Source organism: Chrysemys picta, chromosome 3 (genome assembly GCF_011386835.1).
Source record: "Chrysemys picta bellii isolate R12L10 chromosome 3, ASM1138683v2, whole genome shotgun sequence".
In the NCBI taxonomy this organism is placed as follows: Eukaryota; Metazoa; Chordata; order Testudines; family Emydidae; genus Chrysemys; species Chrysemys picta.
This window is the reverse complement of record NC_088793.1, coordinates 159715563-159729355: the sequence shown is the minus strand read 5'-3', so window position 1 is coordinate 159729355 and position 13793 is coordinate 159715563. Positions and strand designations below refer to the sequence as shown.

General features: G+C 42.0%; 1 protein-coding gene across 3 annotated transcripts in view; it reads left to right on the top strand.

The window, feature by feature from the left end:
* Window positions 1–13767, top strand: part of LOC135982679 (centromere protein F-like) — a 29287-nt gene extending 15520 nt beyond the window's left edge. For all 3 annotated transcript variants that reach the window (XM_065590633.1, XM_065590634.1, XM_065590632.1), the window contains 5 exons: window positions 2594–2729; window positions 5134–5279; window positions 8206–8287; window positions 11199–11279; window positions 12482–13767. In XM_065590633.1, coding sequence (XP_065446705.1) covers window positions 2594–2729; window positions 5134–5279; window positions 8206–8287; window positions 11199–11279; window positions 12482–12750 — 714 coding nt within the window. In that variant the 3' untranslated portion in view covers window positions 12751–13767. The remainder of the gene's footprint in view (window positions 1–2593; window positions 2730–5133; window positions 5280–8205; window positions 8288–11198; window positions 11280–12481) is intronic.
* The last annotated feature ends 26 nt before the right edge of the window (window positions 13768–13793 follow it).

Below are 13793 nucleotides of genomic sequence, written 5' to 3'. Positions count from 1 at the left end.
TCTTGTGGATCCCCCGCTAAGGCTTGGGGGATCTTTTAGCAGATCTTCCTGGATCCCAATAGGATCACTCTCCTGTAGCCCTCTGGCCCGACCCTGTCACAAGACCTATAGAAGTGATACAAAATAAGGTCCTGATCTTGCAGTTTTTGCAATTGATTCCATGTGGACTGACCCCAGGCACAAAATTGGTTGTATGGTCAGGGTTTCAAAAAATTATTTTGCACCAGCTATACTACAGATAGGGTTACAGTTCATATGGAATTATTTGTCTAATCTAATTATGTCGTATGGTTCAAAAGACTCTTTGTTTAGTCCTAAAAATAAAATATATTAAATATCGGGTTGAGTTCATTTGATAATTCTAGAATCATTAGCTGCTTCCTAAGTATAAGTGTGTTTGGCCTAATTCCAAGATTTCGTGGAGGAATGGGTACTTTTTTGGTCACACAATCAATTTAAAGCAAGAGAAAATCCCCAAAATGATTTGTACATTTTTACTTTTTCAAGCACTATAGACTAGCATTATCATCAAAATTCTAACTATGAAGCCAGATCCTGACCTGGAATATATCAGCATAGCTCCATTGAAATCAATAAAGTTATTCCAATTTACACGAAAAGGATTTGGCTGTAAATTTTGATTAAAAAAAAAACCTTGATTGTAGATTAAAAGATTTTCCTTTTAATTTGGAATTAGAAGGAAAATGAAAGGGAAGAGAAGTCAGAATAGTCATAGAAGCAACAGCCGAGATTTTTTTTTTTAAGTTCTTATATTGTGCCAATTGCTGGTGTATCTGAATGCTTTCCAGAGTTAAGAATAATTAAGGTGACTAGCATCTGTTATTTGAGGTTTCTATTTCTCCCATATCCCCCAGAGCAGTGGTTTTCAACCTCTGGTCCACAGACCCCTGGGAGTTTGCAGACTGTCTAAGGGGTCCTCGAAAGGTTGTCCTTACAACGGAACAGTGGTTTTCAACCCGTGGTCTGTGGGGATCCACAGACTATGTCTAAGATTTCCAAAGAGGTCTGCGCCTCCATTTGAAATTTTCTAGGGTCCGCAAATGGAAAAGAGGTTGAAAGCCATTGTCCCAGAAGGTAAAGGGTGTGTGTGTGGGGTGGGGTGGGGTGGGGGGAGTGTAAATATGAAAAATGGTGATGTTAGTTGTCATTCTAAGTTTTTGCAGGAGTGAATTTCATAGTATTGGGCCAGCTCCTGAAAAAGCCCTGTCTCCTGCATATGCTAGTTTTACTTCTGATGTGTAGACAGTTGTTCCCGAGGAACACAGCTACTGAAGTCTGAGAGAGTAAGATGGTATTTTGGGCCCATGTTCTTTATAACTTCAAAAATAAAGACAGATTTGATTGAGTGTTCTGTTGGGGAATCAGCGGAGTGAGTGAAACATAGGACTGATGTACTCAAGTGAACCTGTATTACTGAGGAGGTGTGCTGCTGTGTTCTGTAACTGTTGCAGATTTTTCAGGACAGATGCATTCGAGTCTAAATACATTGGATTTCGATTATTCAAGCAAGAGTTAATGATGGCCTATGTGATTCACAACTGTGTATTTTAGAATGATTGATGATAGAGTGTGTGTGTGTGTGTGTGTGTGTGTGTGTGTGTGTGTGTGTGTGTTTCTCGATATAACAGTTGGATATTTTGGACTAGGAGGTTTTGAAACAAAAGGAAAATAACTAGAAGCAGCAACGGTTTTATTCATGTTCTTTGGGTGACTTGTTTAAATAGCTGAAAATACAGACCTGCTGTGCCAGCAAGGATTTAGGTTGTTTTCCATCCAGACCCTCCCTTTTCTTGAATTTGGCTTCTGTGCACTGGTGCCCATCTGCTAGTAGTAAGTAGATGAATAAATGATGGCTTGCTTCCAAGAGAGTCCCACCAGAGCCATGCCATCTGTTACCCAGCAATGCAGGAGTTTGGGTGGAAGGAGTTAGTTTCTTAGAAATCACTTTTATTTTAAGTTCCCAGGTAGGACATAGTTGTATGGGGTATTCTAACTTTTCTTAACTTATTTGGAAAAAAGATGCTTAGAAAATTTTCTATCCCGAACCCCCAGGTATTACTGAGTAATAATACTTTGCATCTAATGCTATCTTGCTAACAAGAGCAACTTCATATATTTGAATCATCCACACAGAGATGGGTGGTCTGAGAACAGGAGCTGGAACTGGAAACTTCCCCTGTGTTCTGATACTGGCAGTGAAATTGACTCCCCTCTGTGGCTTTGGGCAAGTCACTTAACTTCACTGACTCAGTTTTTGTGGGCTAGATTCTATCCTGTGTCAAGATCTGCTATGGGCAGGCAACAGAGAACTGGTTGCAGCTCCCTGGTTCCATATCCTGAGCCAGCTAAGTACTGCTGTGATCTGTGCCAGCTGGGAGATGTCCCAAAAGGATTGTCTGCCCTCTGAGGATTGCCAAGAGTGCAGTTTGTGTTCCTAACCACTGTAAGTGCTTAGAAACCAAGGCCCAACTTTCCAGAGACTTCATGGGACTCAGAGGGGTAGTATGCCACATCACACTACTCTCAGTTTATTGACTTAATCGACTGTTTTGTAACTAATGTTTTGTTGTAGGAAATGAAGAAGGAAAAAAACCTTCTTTGCTGCCAGTCTGATGAAAAAACACAAAAAATCCATCAGCTGGAAGAAGCACTAAAAATAGCCCAACACCTTCTAACAGAGACCCAGAAGAATGCTGAAGAGATGAAAAGTGAGTGACACATTTCTACCCATTTAAATCCCGTTACAAACTATTACTTCAGTGTGGGAGATCTGTAAACTTCATTATAAATGGTGATTTGAAGCGTCCCCAAGAAATAATAAGTTCCCACTGTGTGATATAGTTCAATTAACTTTCAGCTAATACACGCAATTCTCTTTCCAAACTGAGATGAAACTTCTTTATACAAATATACTAACTCATAAAATTATATGGTTTTAAAGCGATTTAAAATGAGGAATAAATATGTCCCAAACAAAACTATATGGTCAGCAAATTAAATACTACAATGTGCTCCTGTGTTTTAAAATCCCAAGCAAACAAATATACCTCAAACTATTATCCTTTAGCTTGTATATGGACTCCATCAAGCTAAAACGTGATGAAATGTTACCCGCCGAGCCCTAATTTGACTTTTCCCTACATTTGTCTATCTGGTTGGGAAAATGCATTTTGCAGACTGAGGTTTGAGAGAACAGGTAATTCTGCTAAATAGCCATTGTAAAGAAGGAGACTGCTCCCACTTATCGCTGTAGAAGTCTAACCTCACTTAATGAGATTTCAAAATTAAATTTATGGACCTAGTCCTGCTCCTATTTTAATCAGTATTTCTGCACTCTCCAATCCATGAGGCCATCCAAATAACTGCTTTGCGTTTTGATCTTATTCTTGGCAAGTGGCAGCACTTTCGGCTAGCTAAGAAAATGTAATGCCTTCTAAGCCCATTTTCTTGCTTTCGCTATCTTTTATCTGTGGTTCTTAAGGTGTCAAATGGGAGCATTCTCTCAGTTTTCTGGAGGGAATAATTATGAACAAAAAAATAAGTCAGAAGATGTTTGTGCTGTAGCTCTTCACTGCAACCAACAATAACTTGTCCTAATTGAAACATAACTGAATGTTGGTGCCCAGAGTCCTAGACTGTCACTCTTAACCCCCGGACGGTTCTTCCTCTCTAAGAAGTCTCTGATTATCCTCTCTAGTTATACCTTTTCCCCCTTGTAACGGTGTGGGACTCACCCCTGCGGCGCCCCCTTCTGGTCATCCAGGGACTTAGCTCATTTCTAGCCAGAGCACCCTCTGATGGTCACCATCCTGCTCGACATTAGCCCCCGTGTCCCTCCCGGACCCTGGTGTCCTCCCCTGTCAGGGTCCTGCTCACAACAGTAACCCACTCTCTGGGGATTCCCACCCAGGGGAATCCCCACCCCCTATCCTCCACCTTGCCTCAGTGGCTACTGCCAGTCTCCATCTAGCCCTGTTTCACTAGGACCGACTGCAGTCTGTAATGGCCACTCATAATTGGCAGGCGACTTTGGACCTGCTGCCTTTCCCTACAACTCAGTACCACTCTGGGCCTTGGACAAGGCCCTGCAGCCTGGGGAGTTGTCAGCCTGGAGCTCCCCAGCTCCTCTGGCCTTTCCCTAGCCCTGCTTCACTCCAGTACCCTTAGCTTCCCAAACAGCTAGGTCCCTCTCCCTTCAGAGCTAGAGGAAGATTGACTGAGTGTTTGGCTCACAGCCCTTTTATAAGGGCCAGCTGTGGCCTGATGGGAGCGTGGCCCAGCTGTAGCTGCCTCCCCAATCAGCCCAGGCTTGCTGCTTTCCCCAGCCACAGCCCTCTGCCGGGTTGTTCCAACCCCTTCAGGGCTAGAGCGGGCAACCGCCCCGCTACACTCCCCTTTGAATCACCACCCTAAATAATCCTTCTCCATCCTATGTGTTGACATAGTTCAAATATCTGTTGATTGCTATCATTTCCCTTCCCCTCTCTCTGCCCCTCTTTCTCACCAAGTTCTGGGTCTTGGAGACATTGAATATTCCTTGTCCTGTAGGAAGGGAATGCGTAGTCTTGTTTTATATGATAAGTTGGTGTTATTCAATAGAATTCTCTTTGCAATACAGGAAATCTCTTGTATTGTCTGTCTCTCTTAATTTTACTCCATACATCAGTCCATCAAACACCTTGATCATTTTTATATATTCTGGATTTTGAAGACAGGAAAATGGACAAATAGGGCACCAAAATTCTTTATCTAGCCATTGATACTGTTACCTGTCAACCATGAGTTTCAGAGTACAAGCCATCAGACCTCAGTGGAGATGGGCTGTAGAAACAGAGTTACAATTGTGAAGCATAGAGCGATTTGACTAGCAGTATGTTCTTTCTGCAAAACTGAATTCTGGCAATGCTATACAATTTCATGGTTTGGGAATAAAGGCAGTTTTAGAACACATACGTAATTATATTCTGAAATACTAAGAAAATTTATTGCTAGGTGAAAAATTGAAAATTGTCAATATTGCCATTTTATAGTGTTACCCATAAAAGCTAATATTGCATATTTGACATTGTTTGCTTTCACAAATTAACCACTTAATTTTTTTTATTACTATAGATAAGAGTTTGTCTCAGAAAATAGAACTGGAAGCACAAGAAGCCGAGCTTCAGCATTTAAAAAACAACAATAAATTGCTCCAGGATTCAGTCCAGGAGCTACAGCTTGAAAATGGAACCCTTAAGAAGGCTTTAGAAGAAGAAAAAGTAGACTTACTAGAAACAAACATAAGTTTTTCAGATAGTTTAATAAGGCATTTCATACTTAAGCTTTTAAGAGCCAAAATATTTATTTGTGTCCTTTTTAATATCTAGTCTCTATTCTAATATAACATTTGCTATAACTTCTCCATTAGTAGCATGGAAATCTCATTAAATCTGTTATCTTATAAACTTCTGGCTATCAAAGATACAGGAGGTCTTTAGCGGGACACCTGAAAACATGATAAAATGTGCAGGTTTTGTCTGTTCTGTGGCCCAGCTTTTCTCCTCATTTGGAACAAAGAGGTGATTCCTCTCACCTGTAGAACTGGGAGGTGGACCAGTGTTGTTGCTGAAGGCTCCAGGACTAAGCTCCATCCTTCACCTCAGGCCATCAGAAATTGTGTCCACCAGCAGAACGAGTTGGCAGTTCAGTTTCTCCCAACAACTTTGTTTTATCATGAATTTTTGTTCATTTTTCTGCTACATTGATTTCATTTCAACTTCTTGCTCCTCTTTCTCTCTCCTCAAGTAAGTTCTCTGGATCCGCAAACACAGCACTTCTCAGTAACTCCCTTTGACCACTACTGCAGTGGTAGAAAAGCCCAGCAAAATCAAGCTAAGTCCACGTAGGTCAGTGGGCAGCTTTTTAGGGGTCTTAGAGGGTAACCTACGTCTTGCTGCTACAAGCCACCAACCCTTGCTGTGTGAGGGGATGGGGCTTTGTTGGACCAGCGCATTAGTGCCCTGCATGCGCACATAAACACACCCATTTGAAGCCCTGACTCCATTGTGAGAAGGAGCGTGAGGATTCTCAAGGAGATGAGAACCCCACATAGTCTGCACAGGAATAACACTTGGAAACTCCATATGCTCTGGGTCCCAAAAAGACAAATGGAATTGTCCCCTTAGTAAGGAAGTAATATGTATAATTAATGAGCAGGAAGTATAAACATCAGGCTTTAAATCTTTTCTCTTGCCTTCCCATCCTTAGGATGTGTTTGCTGGGGTCTTCTCCTATATGCGAGTCTCCTGGAGTGCTCTGTATCAGACTCACTGCCCCCTCCCACCCTGGAGTATATCTGGGTGTGCAGAGACACGTGTTACTTCTGCGAAGCCCTGTCTCAGGTGGCAGGGTAATGTAAATTGTTCATCTCTGCTTTTCAACCTGGGATCCTCTTTCAACCAGGGAAGGGGGCCCAAATTTGAGGTCACAATGGAGTGGGAATTGTCCCTGTCCGTTTATCAGGTCAAGGACCCAGGCTTTACCAGGGAAAGGTGTTTGGAGTCTCCTCCCCCTCTCCATAGGCTTGCTCAGCGTTGAAGGATTAAAGAGCACTTTAGACAGTGTGTGCCCAGAACAGAGGCACATAAGAATTCCATTCCTTATGTAGCTGCACCATCAGGGGATTACAGAGGCATCAAGGAGAAATCCCTTCCCATGTTCAAAATGGCTCCTGCTTTACTGAGTAAAAACCCCCAAGTGGTACTAATTCTCTTCGGAAGGGTGTAGACAGACACCCTTTCAGGCACCTGGGGCCATCTAGCAAGCTATTCCAACAATCAGCATTTGTCTCAGTACCCCTACTTAGTTGAGAGATGCCCAGAGCAGGGTGATTAGCGTGCTACCTCACTTCTGTAAACAATCGGGGGAAGTACCCCATGTACAGAACCACACAAAAAAGAAATCCCAAACCCACATGACTCTCCCATCACCGGAAGCCAGTGTCTTGAAAAAAAAAAAATAATAAACTGTCTAGTTTCTCATGCTTTCCTCCTTTGAGATCATCATTTCTGGTTAAAACTAGATGTTAATCTAAAATGTAAGGAAAATTTGAAAATTTGGGGAACGTAAGTGCAGCAGTAGTCCTACCAGAGAGAGACATCGCCATGCCTCCACTTATGGTGCAAAGGAAACAATACCTTACTTGCCAGGGTCTGTACTTCAAAATTAGACCGTGTTTAAACATGTCTTTTCACTCTGCCCCTAAGATTAACCATAACTGACTGATGTGATATTAAACATAACAATGCAGTGTCTACACTGCATGTTGTAACATCATGTTAATGAACACATTAATTAATACCTTGTGAAACTTCCCACTGTAGACGTGCCCCTATTGTCTTTAAACTGCTTCTACTACCTCATTATGTCACACGCAACTTGTGAGAGCATATCAGTTCTGATGTATGCAGAATTTCCATCTAAATTATTAATTAAGTGATTCTTCTTATGACAGCACTATTTTTGCTAATAATTTAGATAGGCGTTTTTAGTTTTTAAACCTGTCCATCTAGGTGAATTTCTTCTTATCAATTCCCTCTGCATTTTCTAGCCTGCAGTCTTTTTCTACTTCCATTTGTGGTGAATGACGGACTGTAGTTCTGTGCTCTCGCTTCAGAAATAAACACATGAAAAAACACAGTGTGGAGCCTGTATTGTGGCAAGCAGGCACTGAGTTACAGTGCTCACTCCATGCCCAGCTAATGGAGCACTGTGCTTGATATTTACATTATCCTGAAGTGTGTTTTATAAGGCTGCCAGTTATCCACCATCCCTTTATTTTGGCATTCCAATGCACATAGGGTGGACAAACCTGCCTGGACCACATGCGTTTCAGCTGGGTTTTGTCATTTGGTTGTTTTGAATATTCTATTTAGATTATTATTTCTCTATCAAGGAAATCTACACACATGTAGCTTTCCAATAAACATGACTTTTGTGTTTTTCTGTTGGAATTAGAAGCTGCTATAATTCAATTGTATATTACTAAGTGAATCTACTATACAAATACATATTATAACTTTTGTCTGGTTTTTTAGTTGCACTGAACTTTTAATGACAGGTGAGATGCCATTAGTGAGAGTATAATGCTTATAGAGAAGAATGAAGTTTCCTATTAGCAACTACTAACAATTTTTTATTTTATAGTTGGACAATCTGAAATCTAGAATTCAACCAAAGAAGCAAAATGGATTTGCTCGCACTAAAATGAAGACGTGGATGAAATCCTGTAAGCAGCTAGAGAAGGAAAAAAAAATGTTGCAGAAACAAATTGCTGAACATGGTGCTCCATTAAAGGAGCAAAAGACAAGTATGGGGTAGTTTAAGAAGGAAATGCTCTACTAGAATGTTATTATAAGGCTGCAAATCATTCATGGAAGTCAGGGTTTCCGTGACCTCTGTGACTTTTGCAGTGCTGGTGCAGCTGATCCCAGGACCACCCCATCAGCTGGGGAAGCCCAGGAGCCAGCCGCACTGGCCGTTGCTCCGGCAGCACTAGGCATGGTCCCTGGTGCTGCCCTGGAGCAGGAGTCTGGGACTAGTGGCAGTGGGATCCTGGGCATCCCCCCAGCAACAGCGTCACCCTGTTCTCTCTCCCCCACTCCTCAGCAGTCTTCAGGAGCATCCCCCTTCCCAGTAGGTAAGATTTAGTCACGAGTATTTTTAGTAAAAGTCATGAACAGGTCATGGGGCCGTGACTTTTTGTTTATTGCCCGTGACCTGTCCATGACTTTCACTAAAAATACCCGAGACTAAAACATAGCCTTAATCATGATCCTGTTTCTAACCTTAATGCATTTATTTATACAATATGTTTTCAAAACATGCATTATTACGTTTGATTCAGATGAGGCGCCAGATCCTCAGCTGGTGTAAATCAGTATAGTTTCTGAAGCTCTGCCATTCACACCAGCTGAGAATTTGGCCCAAGATCTGTCTCCTCAAATTTCAGAGTCTCCTTATATGTTATGTATATAGATTTCCAATGCCTATGTTTTGAAATCAAAAATGACCTTAGGATGAAGGGGAGGCTATTTTTTAAAGAACATTAGAGTGGTGTGTATAACTTCTTACAATGCTTTGTTTGAGACATGAGAGTGTAAAATGTTGGAGTGTGTCTGTTCTTTCCGTTGCTGGCCATCACAACAAAGAATGTTCTGGGTATAGATGGCTGATAGTTCAGCATCCACCATGGAGAAATTGACATCTTTTAGAGTTTATACATATGTCCTTCCAAACAGCTTTTGGTGTCCTTCTGGATTGTAGACAGGGAGAGAGGAGCAACTCTTAAAGTGTTATGATTCAGACAAGTATCAGAGGGGTAGCCGTGTTAGTCTGAATCTGTAAAAAGCAACAGAGGGTCCTGTGGCACCTTTAAGACTAACAGAAGTATTGGGAGCATAAGCTTTCGTGGGTAAGAACCTCACTTCTTCAGATGCAAGTAATGGAAATTTCCAGAGGCAGGTATAAATCAGTATGGAGATAACGAGGTTAGTTCAATCAGGGAGGGTGAGGTGCTCTGCTAGCAGTTGAGGTGTGAACACCAAGGGAGGAGAAACTGCTTCTGTAGTTGGATAGCCATTCACAGTCTTTGTTTAATCCTGATCTGATGGTGTCAAATTTGCAAATGAACTGGAGCTCAGCAGTTTCTCTTTGGAGTCTGGTCCTGAAGTTTTTTTGCTGTAAGATGGCTACCTTTACACCTGTGATTGTGTGGCCAGGGAGGTTGAAGTGATCATCAGTGATCTACAACCCATCCTGGACAATGATCCCTCACTTTCACAGACCTTGGGAGGCAGGCCAGTCCTCGCCCACAGACAACCAGCCAACCTTAAGCATATTCTCACCAGCAACCACGCACCGCACCATAATAACTCAGGAACCAAGCCATGCAACAAACCTCGATGCCAACTCTGCCCACATATCTACACCAGCAACACCATCACAGGACCTAACCAGATCAGCTACAACATCACCGGCTCATTCACCTGCACGTCCACCAATGTTATATATGCCATCATGTGCCAGCAGTGCCCCTCTGCTATGTACATTGGCCAAACTGGACAGTCACTACACAAGAGGATAAATGGACACAAATCACATATCAGGAATGGCAATATACAAAAACCTGTAGGAGAACACTTCAACCTCCCTGGCCACACAATAGCAGGTGTAAAGGTAGCCATCTTACAGAAAAACCACTTCAGGACCAGACTCCAAAGAGAAACTGCTGAGCTCCAGTTCATATGCAAATTTGACACCATCAGATCAGGATTAAACAAAGACTGAGAATGGCTATCCAACTACAGAAGCAGTTTCTCCTCCCTTGGTGTTCACACCTCAACTGCTAGCAGAGCACCTCACCCTCCCTGATTGAACTAACCTCATTATCTCCATACTGATTTATACCTGCCTCTGGAGATTTCCATTACTTGCATCTGAAGAAACATGCTTCAGACAGTTCCTCCATTTTCTAACTGTCATCAGCCTGGTACTAGTTGCAGCTTTCTGGGACCAGGAAGTGCTGGAGTTTATTAACTTTAACAAATGTTTTTTAAGACACATACATTGGGGTTTTATTGATCACAAGCTTCAGTCATTTCAGGAGTTGTCAGGGGCTAAGTATAGAGCTAATAGGACAACAGTTTAAAGTGGTCACCACAATGTGTAAAATATACTACAACTTGTCTGCCATTAGCTAGGGTAAGTTAGGCTAGCAAATATTCATGAGTGTCCAATAAGCAGAATCACTAGCGGTATAAAAAGAGATCCATATTTCTGAGATGAGCTATATTCAATTATATACCCAAAAATTGTTAAAATAATGGTAAGGTGGTAATGTTAAGCACTTAAAAGTTAGGCAATGCCAGAATTAATGTTGCCCATGCATTGTGTGTCCAAAGAATCGGGGTACCTGCCACCCTGACAGTAAATATGGTATCAACAGAGATCTCTTCTGTAAAGTAACCTTTACATGATGTCTGGTTTGTTTTATTTGGTATAGTTTACTGTGGTTGCACAAGCACACATCTTATGTACTTAATTAACAATGAATGATTGAGATCATTGCACTCTAAACTCATCTTTCCAGAGTCTCCTTAAAGTTATTTGTACAGGTAATGACTCTTTCCTTTGGTCAGGTGCTGATGAGATTGCCATCTCCCTACATGAGAATGAGCCAGAGTATGAGCTAGACGGACTCCCAGAGGTGGTGAAAAAAGGTAATTGTTACTTCTTTAGAGGAGAAGAGACCACATTGGTGGGGAGTGTGTGCGCGCACGCTTATCTAGAGAATCGTCTTGTCATATGCGTGACTTGGAAGCATTGTAAAAACTTGGACATCATCGGCCAGATTCAGCCCTCGTATAGGTTGCATAAGTCCATTTAACTCAACTGCTTGTCAGAGCTGAGTTTAGCCGCATGTGCTTTAAAAAAAAGCCCTAGTATACCATTGAGGCTATAGGGGGCTAGTATATTTTGTTGTAGATGTATGTAATTTCTAGTGGTTTTGGTTTTTGGTCTGTGTGATGTCTTCCCATCTGTACAGTTTTGTAGTATTTGATGACAAAAGCAAAACAGCCAAAAATTCTGAAATCCAGAATCCTAATATCAGGTTGTAGTTTTGAAAATCAGTCTAGATACATGTTGTTTACTTTGGGACTTCCCCAAAAACTTTGCAAAAGACCTCTGGCAAAAAGAGAGGGATTCTAGGCCCAGCCATTCCCCGTATAAACCACCTTTTTCTTCTGGTTGAGAGGAAGGGGGGAAATTTTTGCTGAAACATTTTTAACTGAATGTTTTTTCATTGAAATGTGCTGCATTGTCAAAGCCGAAATGTTTCACGGAGATGTATTGATTCAGACAAAGTTTTTGCTGGGAAGGTTTCTGAGGTGCAAAGTGGACTCTTGGAAGGAGGAAGGCCCCCAAATTGAAAACCTGATGTTTTTGATTCAATTTCATTTTGTGAAAGCATTTGAAAGGCTTATGTTTTCATTCCAATCTAGAATAAAAACAAATTTTGAAACCTCGAAAGGTGTCGCAAAACAGAATTGTCGCCCTCCGGCCAGCTCCACTTAGAACACTAGAAGAGACATTATTTTCAGATGGAAATGATTTTCCAGTTAATGGTGTTCCTTTAAAGGGAAAAGAGAACATTTTCTTGGGGAAAACGCTTTTGGCCATTTTAGTAGAGCTGCTGTTGCACAGATCCACACCCTTGCCTGAGTTCACCTATAAAATTCTAGGAACGCAAGATAGTCCTAATAATTCCCCCATTATATTTTATTCAGTGAGTAAATGCCATTTTATTTTACTTAAATTATTACCAGTTGTCATCTCCATCTTGAAATGAGCAAGATCAGATTGATTAGAACAATAAAGTAATTTAAGCAACCTTGGTTAATAGAAGTTGTTTATTTTTTAGGGTTTCCTGCTATTCCTATTGTGAAAACCGACCCTTACATTTTGTGCAGAACAACTTTTAACCTAAGGACCAGTCCCCGTCTTGCTGCCCAAAGCCAAAAGTTGTCACCAGGTTCCCAACTTTTACGAAAAGGCAGGTTAGATAATCTTGGGGAGATCTGTAAACCGACAGCTGGTGGCAGCAAATCACAAAAGGTAACTGATCTTAAAAATGTATCTGAATGTGCAGGGCATGGGCAATCCACATCATGTATTTATCTCTCCAAGTGAGTTTGAAGATATGCTGTGTTATTCACATCTCCTTTCTATTTGCCATGAATATAGTGAAGGCAAGGTCATCAATGTAAATACAATCAATAAAGCGTGGCATATAACAAAGATCTGGGCATAATGGTAAACTTAAAATTGTTGGTATGATCAAATCTGTGATCTCATGCCAAGTGCTCATTAACTTGGTAAATAGAAATGAGGTAAATCTTCCCACTTTAATGCTCATCACAAATATTTGATTATTTCTTGAAAGACCTGGCTGCCTAGAGCAGGGGGTGCGTGTGTGCGTGCATAGATGGATTACACACAAAAGCACTCAAAAGTTCGGATATGCTGGAATGAAGGCTCCTTGTCCCAATCTCTCTGTTCAGCCAGCCCCAGTTCTCTTCTCCTCCTCCTCTTAGCTCTGTGTCTTCTCTCAGTGTCTCCTACACATTCCTTTCCCCGTACCCCCGCCTTCTCTCATAGTCTTCTAGCCCTAGCCTCGCCTACTGGCTCCCTGTCCTTGGCCCCCTCCCCTCACCCCCGTTCCAGTCCCAATCTTGGCATACTCCTTGTCCCAGTCTGCCCTCCCACCCCCACCCCCCCATTTGCCTTTTGTCCCCTCTGCATTTGAGTCCAGTATCTTCCTCCACCACCGTGCATGTGCACCAGCTTGGAGGGGTCATTGGGAGTACAGGAAAGAAAGGTTCCTGTCTCAGTTCTGGTGCTTGGCCCAAAGCAGCTGGGAAGAACCGTTGCAGGGAAACTCTGGCGTTGACCCCTTTAGGCCTGGGTTGGAGCATATCAGTTGCTCTGTGAGGATGGCTCAGTGCTGTGTTTTCATATCCAGGAGCTGTGGGGAAATGGCACATGTGCAGTCACTCTGTGGGGAATAGCTCATGCGCAGTTTGGTTAGCACTAAGAGCTGTGCGAGATCCAAGTATACGCAGCGAGGATGAAATCTGCAGAGATTTTAGCTGCTAAAAATCTAAGAATTCTCTCTACTGAGCGTCTGTGAACTGTGATTTTTTTTTCAAAGGCTTCTAATTTGCCCAAATTTG